At 39.9% G+C, this 23,730-nt stretch overlaps 1 protein-coding gene across 1 annotated transcript in view; it reads right to left on the reverse strand.

The window, feature by feature from the left end:
• Window positions 1-23,305, reverse strand: part of SMURF2 (SMAD specific E3 ubiquitin protein ligase 2) — a 117,627-nt gene extending 94,322 nt beyond the window's left edge. Inside the window, exon 1 of the mRNA XM_027974335.2 lies at window positions 22,784-23,305. Within this exon, the coding sequence (XP_027830136.1) occupies window positions 22,784-22,835 (52 nt within the window). The 5' untranslated portion in view covers window positions 22,836-23,305. The remainder of the gene's footprint in view (window positions 1-22,783) is intronic.
• Window positions 23,306-23,730: the final 425 nt, after the last annotated feature.

Below are 23,730 nucleotides of genomic sequence, written 5' to 3' on the forward strand. Positions count from 1 at the left end.
AATAAAACAATTTTTTAAAGTGATCATGTGAACTCACTGCCAGCATCCCTCCCAGGACCTCAGATAGAATCCTGAAAGTTAAGCGTCACTGGTTTCACAGTAAGTTAAAGTCATTCAATCGTGTCCGACTCTCTGCGATCCCATGGACTATACAGTCCATAGAATTCTCCATGCCAGAATACTGAAGTGGGTAGCCTTTCTGTTCTCCAGGGAATTGTAAACTCACCTCTAAATATAGCAAACTAGACATCACAAGATGTGGTTTCTAGTACGACCCTGGAGACTTTGGTACCGCCAACTAGCCATCGACTTAGAGAAGACACAAATGACTTCCCTGAGCGAGTTATTCACATAAAATGGGAAAGAAGTTAGACTATAAACTCTAAAACATCCTTCAGGTAGTAGGTCTTCCAAGAAATACACAGTAACTCTAAGTGTTTAGTATTATTCTAGATGAATGAAACATACACAGTCTCTGCGCTGCAGGAGCTTCCAATCCGGTACTGATAAAACCTAAGGAAGTCTGAATAAAGTATGGATTTTAGTTAAAAATCCTGTCTCATTATTGATTTATTTATTGTGACTAATGTAACATACTAACCTAAGATTACTTAGTAATACAAGAAACTGGATAGGGAATATATAGAAAGTGAAAAACCATCACAATTTTTCTGTAAATCTAAAACTAATCTGAAATTTAACATTTTTACAAAGACAATAAATATTTAAATAAGAATAAATATGAAAATAAACTACAACAAGTGCTCTGAAGTTAACAGGATACTGTGATACAGAATAATGAAGGTAGAAATTACTTTAGACAGAGTATTTAGGAACTCTCTGAAATGATCCCCATGAAAAAGAAATGCAAAAAAGCAAAATGGCTGTCTGGGGAGGCCTTACAAATAGCTGTGAAAAGAAGAAAAGTGAAAAGCAAAGAAGAACAGAAAAGATATAAGCATCTGAATGCAGAGTTCCAAAGAATAGCAACAAGAGATAAGAAAGCCTTCCTCAGCAATCGATGCAAAGGAATAGAGGAAAACAACAGATGGGAAAGACTAGAGATCTCTTCAAGAAAATTAGAGATACCAAGGGAACATTTCATGCAAAGCTGGGCTCGATAAAGGACAGAAGTGGTATGGACCTAACAGAAGCAGAAGATATTAAGAAGAGGCGGCAAGAATACAAAGAACTATACAAAAAACATCTTCAAGACTCAGATAATCACGATGGTGTGATCACTCATCTAGAGCCAGACATCCTGGAATGTGAAGTCAAGTGGGCCTTAGAAAGCATCACTATGAACAAAGCTAGTGGAGGTGATGGAATTCCAGTTTAGCTATTTCAAATCCTGAAAGATGATGCTGTGAAAGTGCTGCACTCAATATGCCAGCAAATTTGGAAAACTCAGCAGTGGCCACAGGACTGGAAAAGGTCAGTTTTCATTCCAATCCCAAAGAAAGGTAATGCCAAAGAATGTTCAAAGTGAAAGTGAAGTCGCTCAGTCATGTCCAACTCTTTGCGACCCCATGGACTGTAGCCTACCAGGCTCCTCCCTCCATGGGATTCTCCAGGCAAGAGTACTGGAGTGGGTTGCCAGAATGCTCAAACTACTGCACAACTGCACTCATCCCACACGCTAGTAAGGTAATGCTCAAAATTCTCCAAGCCAGGCTTCAGCAATACGTGAACCGCGAACTTCCAGATGTTCAAGCTGGTTTTAGAAAAGGCAGAGGACAACATCCAACATCCTCTGGCTCATGGAAAAAGCAAGAGAGTCCCAGAAAAACATCTATTTCTGCTTTATTGACTATGCCAGAGACTTTGACTGTGTGGATCACAAGAAACTCTGGAAAATTCTTCAAGAGATGAGAGTACCAGACCACCTGACCTGCCTCTTGAGAAACCTATATGCAGGTCAGGAAGCAAAGGTTAGAACTGGACATGGAACAACAGACTGGTTCCAAATAGGAAAAGGAGTCCGTCAAGGCTGTATACTGTCACCCTGCTTATTTAACTTCTATGCAGAGTACATCATGAGAAACGCTGGGCTGGAAGAAGCACAAGCTGGAATCAAGTTTGCCGGGAGAAACAGCAATAACCTCAGATATGCAGATGACACCACTCTTATGGCAGAAGTGAAGAGGAACTAAAAGCCTCTTGATGAAAGTGAAAGAGGAGAGTGAAAAAGTTGGCTTAAAGCTCAACATTCAGAAAATGAAGATCATGGCACCTGGTCCCATCACTTCATGGGAAATAGATGGGGAAACAGTGGAAACAGTGTCAGACTTTTATTTTGGGGGGCTCCAAAATCACTGCAGATGGTGATTGCAGCCATGAAATTAAAAGACGCTTACTCCTTGGAAGAAAAGTTATGACCAACCTAGATAGCATATTCAAAAGCAGAGACATTAACTTTGCCAACAAAGGTCCGTCTAGTCAAGGCTATGGTTTTTCCAGTGGTCATGTATGGCTGTGAGAGTTGGACTGTGAAGAAAGCTGAGCGCCGAAGAATTGATGCTTTTGAACTGTGGTCTTGGAGAAGACTCTTGAGAGTCCCTTGGACTGCAAGGAGATCCAACCAGTCCATTCTGAAGGAGATCGGCCCTGGGATTTCTTTGGAAGGAATGATGCTAAAGCTGAAACTCCAGTACTTTGGCCACCTCATGCAAAGAGTTGACTCGTTGGAAAAGACCCTGATGCTGGGAGGGATTGGGGGCAGGAGGAGAAGGGGATGACAGAGGATGAGATGGCTGGATGGCATCACTGACTCGATGGACATGAGTTTGGGTGAATTCCGGGAGTTGGTGATGGACAGGGAGGCCTGGCATGCTGTGATTCATGGGGTCGCAAAGAGTCGGACATGACTGAGCAACTGAACTGAACTGAAATGATGAACTGACACAGAAAAAAATTATAAGTAACCAGAGAAAGATTACTAAAAAAAAAAAGGGAGGTGGGAAAGAGATTGGTCTTTTCAAGAAATCAAAACACAATTAAAGTCACTAAAGCATAGTGAGCCAAGGAGAGACAGGGCCAGATTATACAGGACCTTGTGCAAAATAAAAAGTTATGACCAACCTAGATAGCATATTCAAAAGCAGAGACATTACTTTGCCGACTAAGGTCCGTCTAGTCAAGGCTATGGTTTTTCCAGTGGTCATGTATGGATGTGAGAGTTGGACTGTGAAGAAGGCTGAGCGCCAAAGAATTGACGCTTTTGAACTGCGGTGTTGGAGAAGACTCTTGAGAGTCCCTTGGACTGCATGGAGATCCAACCAGTACATGACTGAGCGACTGAGCTGAACTGTGCAAAATAACATCTATTTCATTCAATGTATAATGGAAAACCACTGGAATGTTTAAACAGGAGAGTAAAATAATCCAATTTAAATTCTTTAAATGAAACTGTCCATGGAGAATTGATTACAAAAAGTTTAAAGAAAAACAATGCAGACCTGATGAGGGAGCACTAAAACTCTTTGATTATTAGCCCTGAATTACAACATTTTTTCAATATAAAACTCATTCCAGAGAATTAAATAATTTAATTCACATATTTTATAAATTATTTTATTCAAATAGTATCTGCCTTCTTTCATCTTACCAGTCTGCTTCTGTTTCCACTGAGTATCTTTATCCTTTATAGAAATTTTACTTTTGGATATTAATAACAAATTACCATAGCAAATTATCATTAACTCTTTTAGAAATTGTTGAAAATTTTTATGCCCTTTGTTAAGTTCTCTGTAATAAAATTTCTGGAAACTTCAAAGGCAGAACATAACTCAATTATAAATGCTGGAAAATAGTATCAGATTAGGATCCCAAAGAGCATGGAGTCCAATCCAAAAACCAAAAGTAGCAGCAGCAGAGGCTGCCACCACTGCCACCTATAACAACTTTTTAAATGACTGTAAATTCTTTTCCTCTACTTTTTTCATCAAGAAATACAGTCAACACTCTCTTCCCTTGAATCTAGAAGAACTTGTAAGTAACTTGCTTGTAACCAGTAAAATGCAACAAGGACTTTCTAAGGCTGAGTCAGAAAAGAAGATGTAGCTTTCCACCTTGTTTCCTGACAATTCCTTCTGGTACCCTGAGCCAGTCATGTTAGCAGTTACACTGAAAACCACATGGAAAGGCTGACAGATGACCTGAAAAGATATAAATGCCCAGCCAGTCACCAGTTATTTCAGTTTCAGTCACCATTTGCATAAAAATACATGACAGATCCTGCACCAAAACCACCCAACAGAGCCCTTTCCGAACTTGTGACCCACGGAAATCATGAGAGAGAATAAAATTACTGCTTGTTTTAGGCCTTTAAGTTTTGGAGTAATTTTTCATGCAGCAATTCTAACAAGCCTTTATAGCAAATAGTTGATAATTAGTTTAACTGGGGTGAGGGAAAGAATTTGGCTAGCAACGAGGGTGCACTTTCTATATAGAGACCAGCTTTCATTTAAGAGACTTGAAAAAGCTATGTAATAACCCAGAGAAAGTCTAATAAGGCATGTTGCTGCTACTAAGTCGCTTCAGTCATGTTCGACTCTGTCTCACCCCATAGATGGCAGCCCACCAGGCTCCCCCATCCCTGGGATTCTCCTGGCGAGAACAGTGGAGTGGGTTGCCATTTCCTTCTCCAATGCATGAAAGCGAAAAGTGAAAGTGAAGTTGCTCAGTCGTGTCTGACTCTGAGCAACCCCATGGACTGCAGCCTACCAGGCTCCTCCATTTATGGGATTTTCCAGGCAAGAGTACTGGAGTGGGGTGCCATTGCCTTCTCTGATATCTAATAATATTTGATCATATTGATTTCTACCTGAAATCAACATAATTTTATGGCCTTACAGCCTCTACAGATTCTTTCCCTGCATCATAATTCTCCTATAGCAAAAGAAGGTACATAAATACACTTATTATGCCACTGAGCTCAGATAAATCAGTCTTCTATTATAATCCTTCTAAACACAGAAGTTATCTATTATGGCCTAAATTAATCCCTGGCCTTTCTTCAATCTAAATGAGTAAGTCAATTACTGCAGAAGCATCAAAACTGCCAAACAAAGCAAAAATTATAGACTTACTCTTCTGAACTAAGAATCAACAACACGTTACCACTAAGTAGAACAGATCTTTTAAATTATGTATCTTATTCATTGCTTTCTTTGCACTTAACAAATATCTAATAAGCACTATGGGCAGACAAATATGAGTAAGAGCTAGTTCATAGCTACAGAGAGGAGTTCACAGTGCTATGAGGAAAACATCACCACAAACAATGAATTTTAAGTCAATATAATAAATGATGCAATGGCGTATGCTAACGTATTATAGGAATATAAATACGGGTGTTCTGTATATTTCTATTTGCTCCTTCAGATCATTCTCCATCCTTTAATTAGCACACAGTGTCCTAGGAGGCTGACATTTATGGACTATATTAACTGGCCTCACTTACCCTTCACCTTCAAAGTGGGTTCAGCAAATGAGAAGCAACAGCAAGGGTCTCTCTGGGTTTCCATGGCAACTCTCTCCCTTTCCCTTTCTTGCGCAAAGATGATGCAACTTCCCATCACTGCTAGTCCCAAGGTGCTGCACCATTCCTAGTTGGATTCCCTTAATCCTGCCCATTCATTCTAAGTAATCTCTGAAGGACATTCTCCTTCATCTTTTGTGAGAATGTTATCTGTCTCTATCAGGACCCTAACTATTAGAGAGGGGCACCTAACTCAAACTGGGAAAGTCTGGGATGACTTCTCAGAGGAGATAATGCTTCAGCTGTCTTAAAAGCCTAGTGACTGGGCAGAGCAACTAGGTTAGAAAGAAAATATTGTAATAGTGTCTCAGGAAACAGTACCATCAAAATTTGGGAGATATGAGAAAATGTGAAGAACAGGAAAAGAAGAGGAATTCAGAACGTGGAATATAGGCATATGATGGAACACAGGCATGATGGGAAACAAGGCTAGAAGCAAATCATACAGAGTTCTTAGACGGAGGTATTTAATAGATCTGGTTTCTATAATAAGTAAATTCAAAAAAGAAAGGTAAGCAAGGGGCAATGGGCCTATACTTTAAAAGTGACTTTAGATATACAACCAAATACAATGAATGTATAGGCCTTCCCTGCCTCCTAATCAGAACAAACCAGTCATTTCTGGTGGCGCAGATGGTCAAGAATCTGTCTGCAATACAGAAGACCCGGGTTTGACCCCTGGGTCAGGAAGTTCGCCTGGAGAAGAAAAGGCAACCCACTCCAGTATTCCTGCCTAGAGAATTCCTTGGACAGAGGAGCCTGGTGGGCTACATCCATGGAGTCGCCAAGAGTTGGACACAACTGAGAGACTAACATCCACACACACACTTATTCAAAAGGGGGGAGAGGAGATGAGGAAAAGGAGAATCAGAAATGCATCATTTCATAAGATGGATGAGGTTTTATTTTTAATTCATTCATGTGTCTATCAATGAATGCTTATTGAAAATATTTTATTTCAATTTTTCATTTTTATAAATTCAAGTGCTAAGAAAGCTTATTTTTATGAAAAAAATTTTTAATGATCAACTAGCAACTTGATTGAGTCCCTAAATTAAATTAAAGGGTTGAAACTATATGACTTGTGAAAAGGTGTCACTCATTGGAGTCACTGACTTCTCAACAACCTCATCAATATATCAACTTGTCTCTTAGGTGGCCTGGAAAATCTCTTAACCCAGGACGATATTATTTGGGATGGCCAAGAGATATGCCTTTCTTTTGTAAAGAGAAAGGAAGAAAATATAAAAAATTAATCAACTTTAGAATCTAAAAATTGAGCTCCCCTGAACTCCCTCAAAAATATCCACAGGTTTTCATTCTTTTATTTTACCCTCATTGCATGTACTCTAGCGTTAACTGTTCAGTTACTTCATCCATCAAGTCTTGTCTCTGCTTGTTTACACTGCAGGTTCCCTGAAAGCAAGATGAGGATCCAAGCTCTTCCTGAAATCCCAAAACCTACCCCTAAGGGTAAGTAAGGTGCATGTAAGACTCTCAAAAATGATCACGGAACGGATACATAAGCATTTCATCACCATTCCAAGTCCTCTCTCTAGTTAGAGAAAAAAAGATTTAAGACAACTAAACTGGAAATCAGAAAAACTTGAAATAACATCACCAACATATTTTAAAATAATAAAAAGAGCAGTTCACTACCTAAGCTTTCCTATCTACTTAAATTTTTAAAATTTCAAAACAACTAAGAAATAGAAGGGACTGCCCTATAGCTCAGATAGCAAAGAATCTGCCTGCAATGCAGGAGACCCAGGTTCAATCCCTGGGTCAGGAAGATCCCCTGGAGAAGGAAAGGCAACCCACTCCAGTATTCTTGCCTGGAGAGTCCCATGGACAGAGGAGCCTGGCGGGCTACATGTAGTCCATGGGGTTGCAGAGAGTTGGACACGACTAAGCAACTGACACACACATACACATATACAGGAAATAAAAAACTAAAATGTATAAGGATTCATATTTCATTATGAAAGACTTTTGGTACAACCAACCTTCTCTCTATGGAACTTAAAAAGTTGTACCAATTGTTCCCTCAAAAAAAACTGATACTATTCTCTTTGTAAGATTCAAGAAAAAAAATTTCATCAGATAAAAGATTATATTTCACTTTCACTGATTTAGAATACCTAAGTCAGTATCTGAATAGCAATTAAATTAGATAACAAATGAGAACAAGTTAAAACTATAAAGTTCTGGAAAAATATTATCTTCCTAACACTGACAGACTTGTTATACATGTGAATTTCTTAGGTGACACTGCAAAAACAAATCTCTTGCACTGAATATCAGACTGATCTTCACTTTGTAGAGAAGTAAATTTTGCAGATGGTGAAAGATTACTATTCTTTAAGTCAAATACTAACCTAAATGAGTACTTCAGTCCTCTATCTTTATAACTTAACACTGTCAAAATTTACTAAGGCACAAATATCAGTTAATTCAGTAATAACATCATAGAGAGAGACTATTATATGTTTCAGATGAAGTCCTCAAACCATGTAAGCATTTTTTTCAATGTCATCATTCTTGAATTCACAAATATTTACCGAAGATACACTATGTATCAAGCACTGTGTCAGACATAGTATTTTGAATATATCAAATACCATTTTACTTTTAAAACTCTTTTTCATTCTTCTTCCTTTACAAAACTCAATTTTTAATAAAGTTCTTTCAATCTTATTTAGAATTAACTTCATATGATTCTGAATAACCAATAAATTTTCTATTTTGCAAGAGAAAGTTAAAGGCTGATGACATAAGATCATACAAAAATTAAAAATGAATTAACTACCAATGTTTGCAATTCTAATATAACAAAAATAATTTGGGGGGCTTCCCAGGTGATGCCAGTGGAAAAGAACCCACCTGCCAATGAAAAAGGCGTAAGAGAAGCAGCTTCGATCCCTGGGTCAGGAAGATCCCCTGGAGGAGGGCATGGCAACCAACTCCAGTATTCTTGCCTGGAGAATCCAGGCCAGAGGAGCCTGGAGAGCTACAGTCCACGGGGTCGCAAAGAGTGGAAACCGGCGGAAGCGACTTCACACACGTGCACGCATTCTTCCTATACCTACATTAACAACATACAGTCTATAGAAGGAAGTTTATCCTAAAGCATGGGTTTTCACTAGAAGCCAGCATCACCGCTGATAGTTTCTAATTCTCCAACTCTCTTTAGGAACTCTTTTTTACAACTTTGAGTTTCAGTTTTACAAGTTTCTTTTACACACTGTTCGTATCTACCTATGCAGAAATATCTCCACCTACTGGCAAGAGATGAAACTACAGGCAACTTTTGAAAGTACCAGCAAAAAGTTATTGGCGATGTGGATGGAACCAGCTCTCCCATCTCCAAAACCCTAAGCCATTCAAATTATTCTCCCAAGCTCCTTTACTTCTTTAATGTTGTACTTGCTCCTATAAAACAACATATAATTGGTTATGACTATTTAAAACACTATCTTTGCACACAGTCTATATATAAAAAATAAACAATAAGAACCTACAGTACAGCACAGGGAACTCTACTCAATACTCTGTAATTACCTAAATGGGAAAAGAATCTTAGAAAGAGTGGATATATGTATATACATAGATGATTCACTTTGCCGTACTGCAGAAACACAACACTGTAAATCAACTATACTCCAACAAAAAATTAGAAACAAAATAAAACACAATCTTTGGATAAAAATATCAAAATATATTAACATAATACTTGAATACAGCTTGAATAGTATTTTCCACATACATTATTTCTTATCTAGCAGGATCCTAAAATAAATAACACTGTCATTTTAAACGTGTATTTAGGTCACCTCGCCGTGACGCGTACGCGGTAGGAAAACTTCACGGACAACACTTGAACCAGACCACAGACCTGAACTCTGAGCTTGGTGGATACGAGTCAAGACATCACTGAGGGTGTGGATGTCTCAGGGCCATCACTTTAAGAGAATGCAGAGGATACCTGCTCCAGCCGCTTCTGTCCCAACCTTGTGATGCGGTGGAATTTGAATTGAAATGGGACTAATGAAAAGGATTCACCATATCTTAGGACTTTTTACTGGAGCCTTAAGAGATAGATAAAGATGAATGCCATGTCTCATCCAGCACTGAAAATGTGAAGTTTAGAAGACATTTGCTAAGTCGAGTCAACTCACCTGTAGGCTTAGTTGGGCTTCCCAGGTGGTGCTAGTGGTAAAGAACCTGCTGCAGTGCAGGAGACCTAAGGGACACTGGTTCGATCCCTGTGTTGGAAAGATTCCCTTGAGGAGGGCATACTCCAGTATTCTTGCCTGGAGAATCTCATGGACAGAGGAGCCTGGTGGATTATAGTCCCAAAGAGTCAGCCATGACTGAAGCAACTGAGCGCACATGCATAGGCCTTGCTCTGCTTTTGAAGCTATCTCATGCATTTTCAGAAATTGAGGTATAATTTACATACAGTAAACACACAGACTGGTTCCAGATAGGAAAAGGAGTACATCAAGGGTGTATATTGTCACCCTGCTTATTTAACTTATATGCAGAGTACATCATGAGAAACGCTGGGCTGGATGAAGCACAGGCTGGAATCAAGATTGCCGGGAGAAATACCAATCACCTCAGATATGCAGATGATACCGCCTTTATGGCAGAAAGTGAAGAGGAACTAAAAAGCCTCGATAAAAGTGAAAGAGGAGAGTGAAAAAGTTGGCTTAAAGCTCAACATTCAGAAAACGAAGATCATGGCATCTGGTCCCATCTCTTCATGGGAAATAGATGGGAAACAGTGAAACAGTGTCAGACTTTATTTTGGCGAGCTCCAAAATCACTGCAAATGGTGATTGCAGCCATGAAATTAAAAAACAGAGACATTACCTTGCCCACAAAGGTCCGTTTAGTCAAGGCTATGGATGTGAGAGTTGGACTGTGAAGAAAGCTGAGTGCTGAAGAATTGATGCTTTTGAACTGTGGTGTTGAGAGTCCTTGGACTGCAAGGAGATCCAACCAGTCCATTCTGAAGGAGATCAGCCCTGGGTGTTCTTTGGAAGGAATGATGATAAAGCTGAAACTCAATACTTTGGCCCCCTTATGCGAAGAGTTGACTCATTGGAAAGACTCTGATGCTGGGAGGATGAGATGGCTGGATGGCATCACCGACTCAATGGACGTGAGTTTGAGTGAACTCCGGAGATGGTGATGGACAGGCTGCAATTCATGGGGTTGCAAAGAGTCGGACACGACTAAGCAACTGAACTGAACTGAACTGAAACACACAGCTCTCAGTTCAATGAGTTTTGACAGTTGTAAACCACCTCCAAGAATAAGATGGAGAACATTTCCATTATCCCTAATGCAAGCCACTTTCTAGCTATTTCGCTTTGATTTGCTCCTCTGAGGCAAAACCACTTTTATGACTTCTGTCACCACAGATTCCTTTCCACAACCCAGTACTTGTATTAATATTAAAAGTTTTGTGACTGGGACTTTCCTGGTTATCCAGTGGTTAGGACTTTGCCTTTCAATGCAGGGGTTGCAAGTTTGATCCCTAGTTGAGCTAAGATCCCACATGCCTCGTAAAGAGAACAATATTGTAACAAATTCAATCAAGACTTTAAAAATGGTCCACATAAAAAAAAATTTTTTTAAACAACTGATTATTTAAAAAAACGCACTTCACTTAAAGGTAGCATTTTTATGTTACTTGGGAAAAGCTAAGTGCTATATAGTAAATGGACTACAAAAACATAATAGCTTCAACCTAATTAAAGTATATTTATTGCTATTGAGCAGTACACTGAACACATTCTTGATCAATAGGTGATGGTCTATATCCTGGACCTTTGAATCCTCCAGCAGCTGAGAAAGGAGCAGGAACCCATCTTACCTGCTTCTGAAAAGCCTCAACCTGAGGTCTGACATTCAGTCCCCTTCCACTGACATTTTTTTAGGGGAAAACTATGCACAAGACCACTTCTGGTACAAGGGAGAAAGGTTTGGAACTGGGGACTCTGGCTTGGCAGCTACTTGGCAGTGACAGCTCCATACCATGAACTGAAAGAAAAGTTTGTTAATTGTCTACAGGTAACAAAGGTCAGCGTCAGAACTTTTTATTTTCTTTTAGTGACATAATACTGTATTGCTCTTCTTTTTTTGTCATGTTAGTTTGTGTAGTATATCTTTTTATGCTTTTCAAATAAACATTTTAGTATTAGAAAAAATAAAAATAAAAAAAAAAAAATAAACGTGTATTTATAACTAAAAAGCATAGGCACCAAGAGAATAAGTGATTTGCTTAAAGACACAAAGTTTATCAGTGGCACAGCTAAGATCCGAACCCACATTTCCTAGCTCCAAGTTCTATACTTTCCACAACATCCCAACTACCTCCAACCTTAACAGTAAATAGGTCTACGCTGTAGATGTCTGCTTTATGACAGTTTCCAGGAATACACTGTGGTCAAATTAAAAAGTCTGCTCAGATTTTAATAAAATTTTCTTCCATATTCAGATGGCCAAGAGGCACATGAAAAGATGCTCAACATCGCTAATTATTAGAGATCAAAACTACAGTGAAATACCACCTCATACCAGTCAGAATGGTCATCATTAAAAACTCTACAAATAACAAATGCTGGAGAGGATGTGGGAAAGAGAGAATCCTCCTACGCCATTGGTAGGAATGTGAATTGGTACAGTCACTATGGAAAACAGTATAAAGCTTCCTCAGAAAGCTAAAAATAAAATTACCATATGAGGTAATTTAGTGCTGGTACCTCAGCACTAAAGAATCCGCCTGCCAGTGCAGGAGACACAGGTTCGATCCCTAATCCAGGAAGATCCCACAGGCCACAGAGCAACTAAGCCCATGTGCCACAACTATTGAGGCTTTTAAAAACTCAGCACAGCCAATAAATAAATAAAATTACAGAATTACCATATGATCCAGCAATCCCATTCTTGGGCATATAGCCAGTTACAACCCTAATCCAAAAAGATACACACACTCACTCCAATGTTCATAGCAGTGCTCTTCACAGTAGTCAATACACAGAAAGAATCTAAATGTCTATCAACAGATGAATGGATAAAGACGACGTGGTACATATATACAGTGGAATACAACTCAGCCATTAAAATAGAATGAAATAATGCCATCTGCAGCCACATGGATGGACTAGAGATTATCAGTAAATCAGAAAGACAAATACCATACCACTCACTTGTGGAATCTAAAATATGACACAAATGAACCTAATCCACCAAACAGCTGCCAGGGGCGGGGGGTTGGGGAGGGGGGCTGCGGGAGGGAAGGAGTGGGAAGCTGGAGTTAGCAGATGTATGGAATGAATTAACAAGGTCCAACTGTATAACACAGAGAACTATACTCTGTATATGACAAGCCATAATGGAAAAGAACAGGGGAAAAAAAGAATATATATATATATATATATATATATATATACACACACACACACAAATATATATATATATATAACTGAATCACTTTGCTGTATAGCAAAAATTAACATGATAAATCAACTATACTTCAATAAAAAATTGTTTTTCCTTTGTCTTATAGAAAAATGCTCACAGAAAAAAAGTTTTAAAAAATGTAATTCAACCCACATTTAACAAAACAATTATATCCTTTTCTATTGCCACATTTTAGATATGTTAATTTTTTATCCCACCTTTTTCCAAAAATTATTTCAAGGGGCTGGTAGCTGTAAACAGCAAACTTTATTATGGTATGCTTATTGTTATCCACTTTCATCAGTAAGAGACAAAAATAATAAAAAACTTCTTAAAGATTTGTAATCGAATTTTAAAAAGAAAAACAAGTGAGTCCAACCTAGGTTTATTCTGATTTCTTATACTTCCATTCATGGTATTATAGAATTTAAAAAATTAATATCTGACACATGTCAAGAAACTGGTAAGTATTTGTTGACTAAGTAAATGAAATAACGGCTCCAGACCATAACAATATTCTAAATCATTATGGGGTCCCAATGCTTATTAAACTGTTTTCAAGATGTTTCCAAAAAGTTTAATCAATGAGTGAAATCAGAAGACTTATATTAAAGCTACAGTAATAAGAAAGTGTTTACAAAGAAAAGAATGCTGGATAAAAGGAACAGAATAGAGTCCAGAAAGAGAACATGTATGTTGTCAACTGATTTTTAGCCAAGGTGCCAAGACAATTCAATGGAGGAAACAAAAGCATTTTAACAAGTGGTGGGAGGAAAATTGGCTATCTGTGAGAAAAAAGAAAAAGAACCTGACCCTTACTTAATCACAGCAAATTAAAAAATTAACTTTGCGAGAAGGCAATGGCACCCCACTCCAGTACTCTTGCCTGGGAAATCCCACGGACAGAGGAGCCTGGTAGGCTGCAGTCCATGGGGTCGCTAAGAGTTGGACACGACTGAGCGACTTCAATTTTCACTTTCATGCATTGGAGAAGGAAATGGCAACCCACTCCAGTGTTCTTGCCTGGAGAATCCCAGGGACGGGGGAGTCTGGTGGGCTGCCGTCTATGGGGTCGCACAGAGTCGGACACAACTGAAGCGACTTAGAAACAGCAGCAGCAGCAGGAGAGTTCTAGACCGAAATGTAAGAGGACCGAAATGTAAGAGCTAATATAAATATTGCAGAAGAAAACATAGAAAATCTTTAGAACTGTGGGTTAGGAAAAGATTTCTTATATTCGACATAAAAAGCATGAACCATAAAGAAAAAAACTGATGAACAGGGCTTATTCAAAATTCAAAACTTCTGCTCTTTGAGACACTATTAAGGGGAGGAGAAAGCCACATGCATATTAGGAGAAAATATCTGCAAACACTTATCTGATGAAGAACCTGTATCCAGAATACAAAAAGAATCCTCAAAACTCAGTAAGAAAACAATCCAATTTTAAAACTATGAGCAAAAGATTTGAAAATATATTCACCAAAGATACACAGATGACAAATAAGTCTATTAAAAGATGCCTAACACTGTAGGTCAGTAAAGGAATTAAAACTAAAACTACACTTAAGTCATCTCTACACATCAATTCCACTCCAGTACTCTTGCCTGGAGAATCCCATGGAGGGAGGAGCCTAGTAGGCTACAGTCCATGGGGTCGCAAAAAGTCAGACACGACTAAGCGACTTCACTTTCACACATTAATTAGAATGGTTAAAATCAAAGACTGACAACAGCAAGTGCTAAAGCTCTGGCTAGGATTGGGAGCAACTGGAACTCTCAGAAGCTTCCGACAGAAAAACAAAAATGGTACAACTTTGAAAAACAGTTTAGCAGTTTGGTGTTTAAGTTAAACACATACTTACCATATGATCCAACAATCCTAAATATTTACCCAAGAGAAATAAAAATATGTTCACAAAGAGAGGTATACCCAAATTTCCTTTATGATGGCCTTACATATGGCAAAAAACTGGAAACCAATGTCTGGATATTTGTGAATGCGTAAATAAAATGGGGTATAATGCAATATTCTTCTGCAATAAAAGGAACAAACGACTGATACACAACTTGGATGGACCTCAAAAGCACCACACTAAGGAAAGAAGCCTGACTCAGAATACTACATACTGTACGGTCCCATTTATATAAAATTCTAGGAAAGGCAAAACTACAGCAACAGAAAGGGAATCAGTGGTTGCCAAGGACCGGGGGTGGCAGAAGACTGACTGTGAAGAGGCAGGAGGACACTTTTGGGGAAGAAAGAAATGCGATTTGTGCGATCATCTATGTAGGAACTCCTACCTAAAAATCAGCATTTATTTTAAAACTAAGTTTTATGTCTGCTGCGGATTTTTAATAAGAAACCAGACCAAACTGCCAAACTTAAGACACATGTTGAAATTTCTAAATTCATATCAAAAGCAGTTTTTAAAGTCAATGCCTTTAGAAGTGATTCTAAAATAAACTAATATAAAATTCTTCACTTTGTTCAATTAATCACATATTAGTGCAAAAATCCAAACGAAAAGAAAAAAAATTCAGTGTTAACACTCAACTGTAAAAAATGCCAAATACTTCCCTAGTGGTCCAGGGGCCAAGATTCCACGCTCCCAATGCAGGGGGCCAGCGTTTGATTCTTGGTCAGGGAACTAGATACCATATGTTACAACCAAGACCTGGTGCAACCAAATAAATTTTTTTTTAAATGCCAAATACTGATATCTGGAAAACTACCACTAGTGAAATATTAGTAGGCTCAGTGTTCAGCAAAGTCGCTCTAATCAAACAAAAATAGATATGACTGCAATCCTAAATGCAAACCAATAACTAAGGTTAGAAAATACAATGAATATGCTACAAATATAAATTAGCTGGAATTACACTAAAACATAGAAAGAAAACTATTAAGCTAGTCTAAACGAAGATCATGGCATTCGGTCCCATCACTTCATGTGAAACAGATGGGGAAACAGTGTCAGACTTTATTTTTTGGGGCTCCAAAATCACTGCAGATGGTGACTGCAGCCAAGAAATTAAAAGACGCTTACACCTTGGAAGAAAAGTTATGACCTACCTAGATAGCATATTCAAAAGCAGAGACATTACTTTGCCGACTAAGGTCCGTCTAGTCAAGGCTATGGTTTTCCAGTGGTCATGTATGGCTGTGAGAGTTGGACTGTGAAGAAGGCAGAGCGCCAAAGAATTGATGCTTTTGAACTGTGGTGTTGGAGAAGACTCTTGAGAGTCCCTTGGACTGCAAGGAGATCCAACCAGTCCATTCTGAAGGAGATCAGCCCTGGGATTTCTTTGGAAGGAATGATGCTAAAGCTGAAACTCCAGTACTCTGGCCACCTCATGCGAAGAGTTGACTCATTGGAAAAGACTCTGATGCTGGGAGGGATTGGGGGCAGGAGGAGAAGGGGACGACAGAGGATGAGATGGCTGGATGGCATCACTGACTGGATGGACGTGAGTCTGAGTGAACTCCAGGAGTTGGTGATGGACAGGGAGGCCTGGCGTGCTGTGATTCATGGGGTCGCAAAGAGTTGGACACAACTGAGCGACTGAACTGAACTGAAGCAATATAAACAAAAGTTCAAATAAACATAAAAACACTGCATGTTTCTAGGCGGAAAAATGAAATACACTTAAATGCCTCCTTTTCCCAGATTAATGGATTCTAATCACAATGAATTTGTTTTTAAATTTAACCATTTAATTGGAGTTAACTTGGAAGAGCAAATAAAAAGAGCAAAAATATTTTTCTGGTACAATGAGAAGATTAAACTAAATTATAAGCTATAATATTGAAAAGAGTATGGCACTGAACAAGAGCTCATCAATTGTAACTAACATTATTAACATAACAAAAAGGTATCACAGCACTATGAAAAGGAAGAACTGGTTAACAAATAATGATGAGATGACTGAATAGCAATTTGGGGGGCAATATCTTCCTAAAGCATTTTTAAAAACACTAAAATAAAACAAAATTAAATATTTACTATTTAATTTGAAGAAAAGGGCTTCCCTAAAAGACAGAAAAAACAAAGGGAAAGTTGGACAAAGTTGACTCCTTAAGTAATAAATTTATTCAAAATCACTTTTCTTCCAAAAATGATCAAAATTAAAAGTCAAATAACAAAATAGGGAAAATGTCTGTAACAAGTATGACAACAGATTAATAGCTTTTTCAATTCTCAAGCAGATCACCCAAGAAAAACACACAGAGCCTAACCAATATCTAGGACAAGACCAAACAAGTCAACAAAGAGAAATAATTAGTTAACAGGAAAATACTCAACTTTACAAAAAACTGCTAAATACTCTTTGTCATGAAGTTAGCAAACATTTAAAAAAGAACAAGAGCCAATTCTTTATTAAGAGGGATACATTTATTCAATCGCTCTAAACAGGCACAATTCTTTAAAGAAATAGCCTTAGGAAAAAAAATTCATCAACCACCTAAAAAGATCCGCACCCTTTAATGCAATAGCACTCCATGGAAATATCCTAAGAAAACAACCCTTAAAAGAAACTAATCTACACCAAGTTGTTTACAGCAATTATCTATAGAAACAAAATTTAGAAATAAAAGTTAAAACAAGAAAAAAACATGAATACCGGTGATTGTATAGCATTCTCTTAACTGGTTATCCTAAAATCAGTCTTCACAGTTTCCATTCCAGTCCATCCTTATTGCCTGAAGATTGAAGCTTCTAAACACTGAATATATCGAAGCTTAAAATCCTTCAATGGTTCCCACCACTGTAAAAAATTTTAAAAATCAAACTTCTTGGCAAAACTTCTATATAACAAGGTCCTAAAACGGGTTGGTCCTATCTACAGCCTCATCTCTTGCCACTCATACCCAGAGTACTGGTCATAAGGAACACATGTAAAAATATACAGAATTACTTCTATGTCTCCAGCATTCATTCAAAATAAAATGCCAGAAAGCTCTTAATCCATGTTGAAACAGGATTCTGCCTTCATATGAGTTTACAGCATTGACAACACTCATTAAGCATAGCTAACTCGAGACAACTCACTGCCTTCTGAGAGTTAGGTCTGATGCTAGAAGTAGAGCCTCTTAGTCACAGAGGAAAGGTTAACATCGGTCAAGGAGAAATTTATGGATAAGGGTTCCTTGAGTTGAGCCTTAAAAGATGAGCAAAGATTTCGAGGGACAAGGCTAAGTCAAAATAAATGAAACTGTTTTATTTTCTACACAAGATCTTAAAAGTTTGTAACAGGCACTCTAAACAGACAACTTGGGCTCTGACATGTACTTAACCTCTCCGAGTTTCTCCTACCTCTTGGAGTATGAGAATTACAAGTAATAATAGATGTAAACTTAATATGGTATGTGGCACTTAATAAGCATTCAATACATGTCCCTTACACAGAAACACATAACAATGCTGATTACAACAATATATTTCCAAGGTTTAGCATTCTTAGAACAAAGTACCAATAAACAAAAATGAGAGCAAAGAGAAAAAGCTGTAAGAACAGGGCAACATACAGCCAGAATCAAACAGTCCTCCCTACACACCATGATGACATCCTCGTACTACACATCACACCAGCACAATAACATATTCATAAGGATCGCTGTTACTGTTCCATCGCCAAGTCATGTCTGACTCTTTTGCAACTCCATGGACTGTAGCCTGCCAGGCTCCTCTGTAGATGGGATTTCCCAGGCAAGAATATAGGAGTGGGTTGCCATTTCCTTCTCCAGGGGATTGTCCTGACCCAGGGATTGAACCCACAACTCCTGCATGGCAGGTGGATTCTTTACCACTGAGCCACATGGCACTGAATCATAAATAAAACATTAAGTTCTGTTAAGGACGGACTACTCGAAGAGTAAGGCACAGTACATCTTTGAAAGCCTTCAAAATTGTTGGAAGATACCAAAAATGGATAAAATAAAGACCTCGCAGGGCTAAAGCATGGACCTTCATTTACCTTGAAAATGGAGTTATATAATAAATATGCTAAATTATATGCTAAATAAATGTCAGTATGTTGTGACAGTTATAGTTCAACCAACAGGAAAAAAGCAGAATCCATGTTAAACACACACACACATCCACACTTTAGTCACCAATGAAAACCAAACTACATTAAGCACCTAGGCAGCTTCAGTCCCTGCCTGAAGGTCAGACTAGAAGAGATAAACTTAAGAGAAAAGGAAGGAGCTAAGTCACACTGGCTTCATCCTCAGACACCAAGGGAAAAAAATATGAACTGGGGACATTCAAATTATTAACACCCATAGAACAAATCACTATGGTGTACAGGCACATTCCCACTTAGAAAACTATGAGAACCAAGTTGTAACTTTTAAAATTTTTGAATCAACAAAATATGTAATAAAACAATACTAAGATACCAGCATATGTGAAATGAGACTTTTTAAAAGTTAATTTTGCTTTAGCTATGGCCAAAGTTAACCACATTACTGCTTAGGATTTTATAAATTAATAATAAGGAACAGTGTACAAAAACATTTAAATTACAAACAGGTCTACAATGAATGTTTTGGAGAAGTAATCTGTTATTTCTCCATATCTAAGAATTTTAAATATTAGAAATTACAGTAAACTGCTTTTCCAGCCTTTGGTTTCCAAAAACGTAATAATATAAAAAATTACCCTCAATTTTTTACCTCAAAGAATATCTTCTATCCAAACCGTCATAAGAAAAGCCTATGCATAAGTCTATAAGAATTTACATTTTATAATTAATTTTCTGTACAAATACTAGTTGAAATTGATAGCTTTACCATATAGCCCATTTCAATGATCAAGTGTTAATGTGTCACAAAAAAAAGTAGTTTGATGGACCACATCAGATCTTAACCACCAATGACCTGAGGAATTTCAAATTTCATATTAAATTAGCACTACCTTCTTCGCATCAAGAAGTATCAAACAGTTTGCCAGTTGACTGTAGTCTTAGGAATAACATGTGGAAAAGTATAATATCTGTTGTGTGCAGAGATCTCATGGTTCAAATATTTTTCCTTCAGTTTGTGCGTACATGTGAGAATGTATATGTGGGGGGAGGGGTGTGTGTGTATATCTGTGACAAACACCATGCAAAAGCTGTTTACATCTTTCAGTAAAGGGGCAGCTCTATGTGAAGGACATAACTGAGTAACTACAATTCATGAAGCACCTTGAAATCAAAGACAGTCTATAAATGTAAAATACTAATATGGTATTAACTTAAAGCAAAGAACAATTATTTTACATCATCTGACAGTTCAAGTATACTGTAATCCAAATAAAAATTCACTATGGGATTTGCTCCTCCCATTTTTTAAAAGTAATTTTCCTCTATTATGGAACCCAGATCTAAATGAACTGTTAAACACTTAGTCTAAAGGTATGCCAAACATTTCTTAAGGTCTTAACAAAGAATCAACCTTTTTTTTTTTTTTTTAAACAAAATGAGGCCTAGGTTAAATATTTTATTTGGCTTCTCAAGATGGACTGAAAAGTTGGGCACCAGCTCCAGACCAATTCCTGGACGCACATCAAACACAGCCCTGTCATTTATCCAGTCAGTCAAAACAATCTTTTCCATCTAACTCTTTAATGTTTATGTCCTAAAAAGCTGCTAATTGAATCCAGCTCTTAAAATCTATTTGTTAAAATCTATACCATCTAATTTGTAAGTGGACAAAAATGAAAAAATACATATTAACCTTCCTGGCAAAACAGAAGGGACTTCTACCATTCGTAACCAAAAGGAAGAAGGCGAAGTTTTTAATAGTTAAATAGTTTTCTCTTAAAATATGACAGAGACAAATTCCCAATGGTTTTAAGAAACTGAGAGTATCTAAAACTGTTTTTACAATTAAGGGGACAAAGTGTATTTAAAATTCCTCAGAAAAATCTAAAAATACAAAATTACTCTATAGATTTAGCCCAGTATTCCCTATCCCTTCAAAAATAAGTGTAATCTTTTCTCCTAACTTTACTCATGAATTTTTATAATGTATCATATGTAGGAAGAAAACCACAGATAAACACTTCAAGATCTTCTGAATCACATTAAAAACCTCAAACTCATTTTATCTGCAAAAAGTCAAGAGCCCTGTTTTCTCCCTCATGCTCTCATCGTGTATATAACCTAGAAGGAATTAAGTGGCCACCAGGCTATTTCTGATGCCTTTTGCACACCTGGAATCACAGGTTCTTTCCATGATCACTGACACAAGACTGACTCCACAGAGGAACAGCAGTAGATAAACTCTACGACAAAGGTCCCTTACAAAGGTTTCCATTGATTAAGAAAATAAGGAAACTGAATGGGGGGAAGTAGGGGAGACAGGCATCCCCCAATCCAGGTTTTCCATTAAGAACCACTCAGTTAATGATTCTTTGCAATATTCTCTAGAGAAAGTAAAACTGTCATGAAAGTAATATATTTTAAAAATTGCTGCCAACATACAGTCAGGCTAAATTCTCGAATACCTAATTCACTGCAAGTTTTTATCTCGAAAGTTCAGCCAGTGGACTGGGATGTAACAGACAAGCATTCAATTACAAAATTAGTCCATATAAATCTCAAAGTCTAGTGGAGACAAACATAATTACAGTTTATTCTTACACACGCACCCACACACACACACACATTCTCTAAGGAAAGTCATCTTTCTCGCCACATATCCGAATATCAACCTGCATAATTTATTAATAGCGAATAATGAAGCCAGAATTACAATGGTTTCATTTACACGTTTCAAACTCCAAATAATTTTTCCCTAAAATGGGGTAAAACGACCATGTAAGATCAAAAATGTACTTGTAACACTAAAGATCTAACACACCTGGGATCATAAACACTTCGTAAGAAAAGCCTGCTATCCAGCAACCCCTCCAGACATTCTTTTCCATTTAGAAAAAGGAAGGGGAGGAGAGTGGGGAGAGAGAGAAAAACTCTGCTTCAAAGTCCGTTTGAGCACAAACTTAGAAAGGGACTCAAAAAAAGTGTGTTTTTAAAGCAGGTCTAGAGTTAGAAGCGAGACACAAGTTCTGCGGCCTACAAGGAACAACCCCAAACATACTACCCTACAATCAAACACTTCCAAAACACAGAGGGTACAATGAGCGCGAGTCGTCGGATCAGGCAGACACACCGGAAAAGTCAACCTCGGTCTCCTTCCCTATAAAGTCGTGCGTTTCAGGTGTGTGGAACCGACGGCTGCGCCTGGCAGCCGAGAGGGAAGGTTTTGCACGCGGGCATAAGTGGGCGAACAAGTTAACAACCGGGGAACACACACACACACCCTCCCGTTAAGCGCTCCATCTTTAAGGAGTGTTTACTGCGCGCAGTCAGCAGCCGGATTCAATAATCCCCGCCACAGGAGCTCCTCATCCCCTCCACGACCCCACCTGGGCAGCAGCCCAAGGGCTGCTCCCCGACGCCCCGGGAGAGAGTCGTGCTTCTCGGCCAAGGCTTTTCGACCTCAAATCCGCCTGGAATTCCAACGGGGGGACCCCCCCCCCAACAACAACAACAAAAGACCCCCGAGTCACCCTTGGCTTTTCTAAGAATCTCCCAACGAGGGAGACTGGTTTTGCAGTTACTCTCCCTGAACTAGGCCTTCCCACGTCCCCGACCTCCCACTCACCATTGATCGCGACCCTGGCCCTTCTCAAGGCCACAGGCACCCCCCGCCGGCTCGCCCACCCCGCCGCCGCCCCGGCCTGGCTCCCGCCGCCCGCCCAACCCCCTCACCTGTCAGGCGCAGCTTGACGGGCCCGTTCCTCCGGCCCCCGGGGTTAGACATGTCCCCGGCGGCGGGGGCGGCGGCGGGGCTGCGGCCGCGGCGCGGGGCCCGGGGCCCGGGGCCGGCGGGCGGCGGGCGGGGCGGGGGCGACGGTGAGGCGCGGCGCAGTCACCACAGCGGCCGGGGCTGGGGCCCGAGCAGCCGGCGCCGCGGCCGCCACGGCCGGAGGGTCCCGGATGTGCCGAGCGTCGTCGCCATGAGCCGCGGAGGGAGCGGGACGCCGAGCTCCCCCCTCCTCCCACTTCTCTTTCCTTGGCCCGGGCCGCACAACAAAGCGGCAGCCGCGGCCGGCCGCGCCGCCTCCGCCCGCGCCCCCGCCGCCTCCACGCAGCCTCCTCTGCCGTTCCCTCTTCTCGGCTCGGTGAGGCCCAGGAGCCGACGGGGCCGGGCGGTTGTGGCGGGCGGTGCTCGGCGGCGCCGGAGCAGGATTCTGGGCTCGGCCGCTTCCTCCTCCACCCGCCCTCTTGTCTGAGGAAACCCGGTCCTGGGGCCGCCGCCGCCACTCAGCGGCTCCGGGGGGCGGGGTGGAGACGGGGGCGGGGCCGACGAGGCGGGGAGGGGCCGGGGGCGGGGCCTGGGCGGCAGCGCGCGGAGCACCGAGGGGGGGCGGAGGCGTCAGGCCTGGCTTCGGCCTGGGCGCGGCGGTCCGGGCTGGTGAGCCCTGCTGTCCCACGCAGAACTTGAGGAAGGAGCGGGCAAAGGATCTGGGTGGCGGCGCCGACCTCTGTGGTGCCAGGAGGGCCTGGAGTTCAACCCGCTTAAGGGAGAGCTTTTGTCCGCGAAATACAGGCTGCCTTTATTAGACGCCCACCGCGTGCAGGGCGCTTCTCTGAGAGGCAGGGGCCAGCGGTTAGAACCGAACCTGCTGCGGTCCGGATTGAGCCTCGGCTGGAGT

Source organism: Ovis aries, chromosome 11, assembly GCF_016772045.2.
Source record: "Ovis aries strain OAR_USU_Benz2616 breed Rambouillet chromosome 11, ARS-UI_Ramb_v3.0, whole genome shotgun sequence".
Taxonomy (NCBI): Eukaryota; Metazoa; Chordata; class Mammalia; order Artiodactyla; family Bovidae; genus Ovis; species Ovis aries.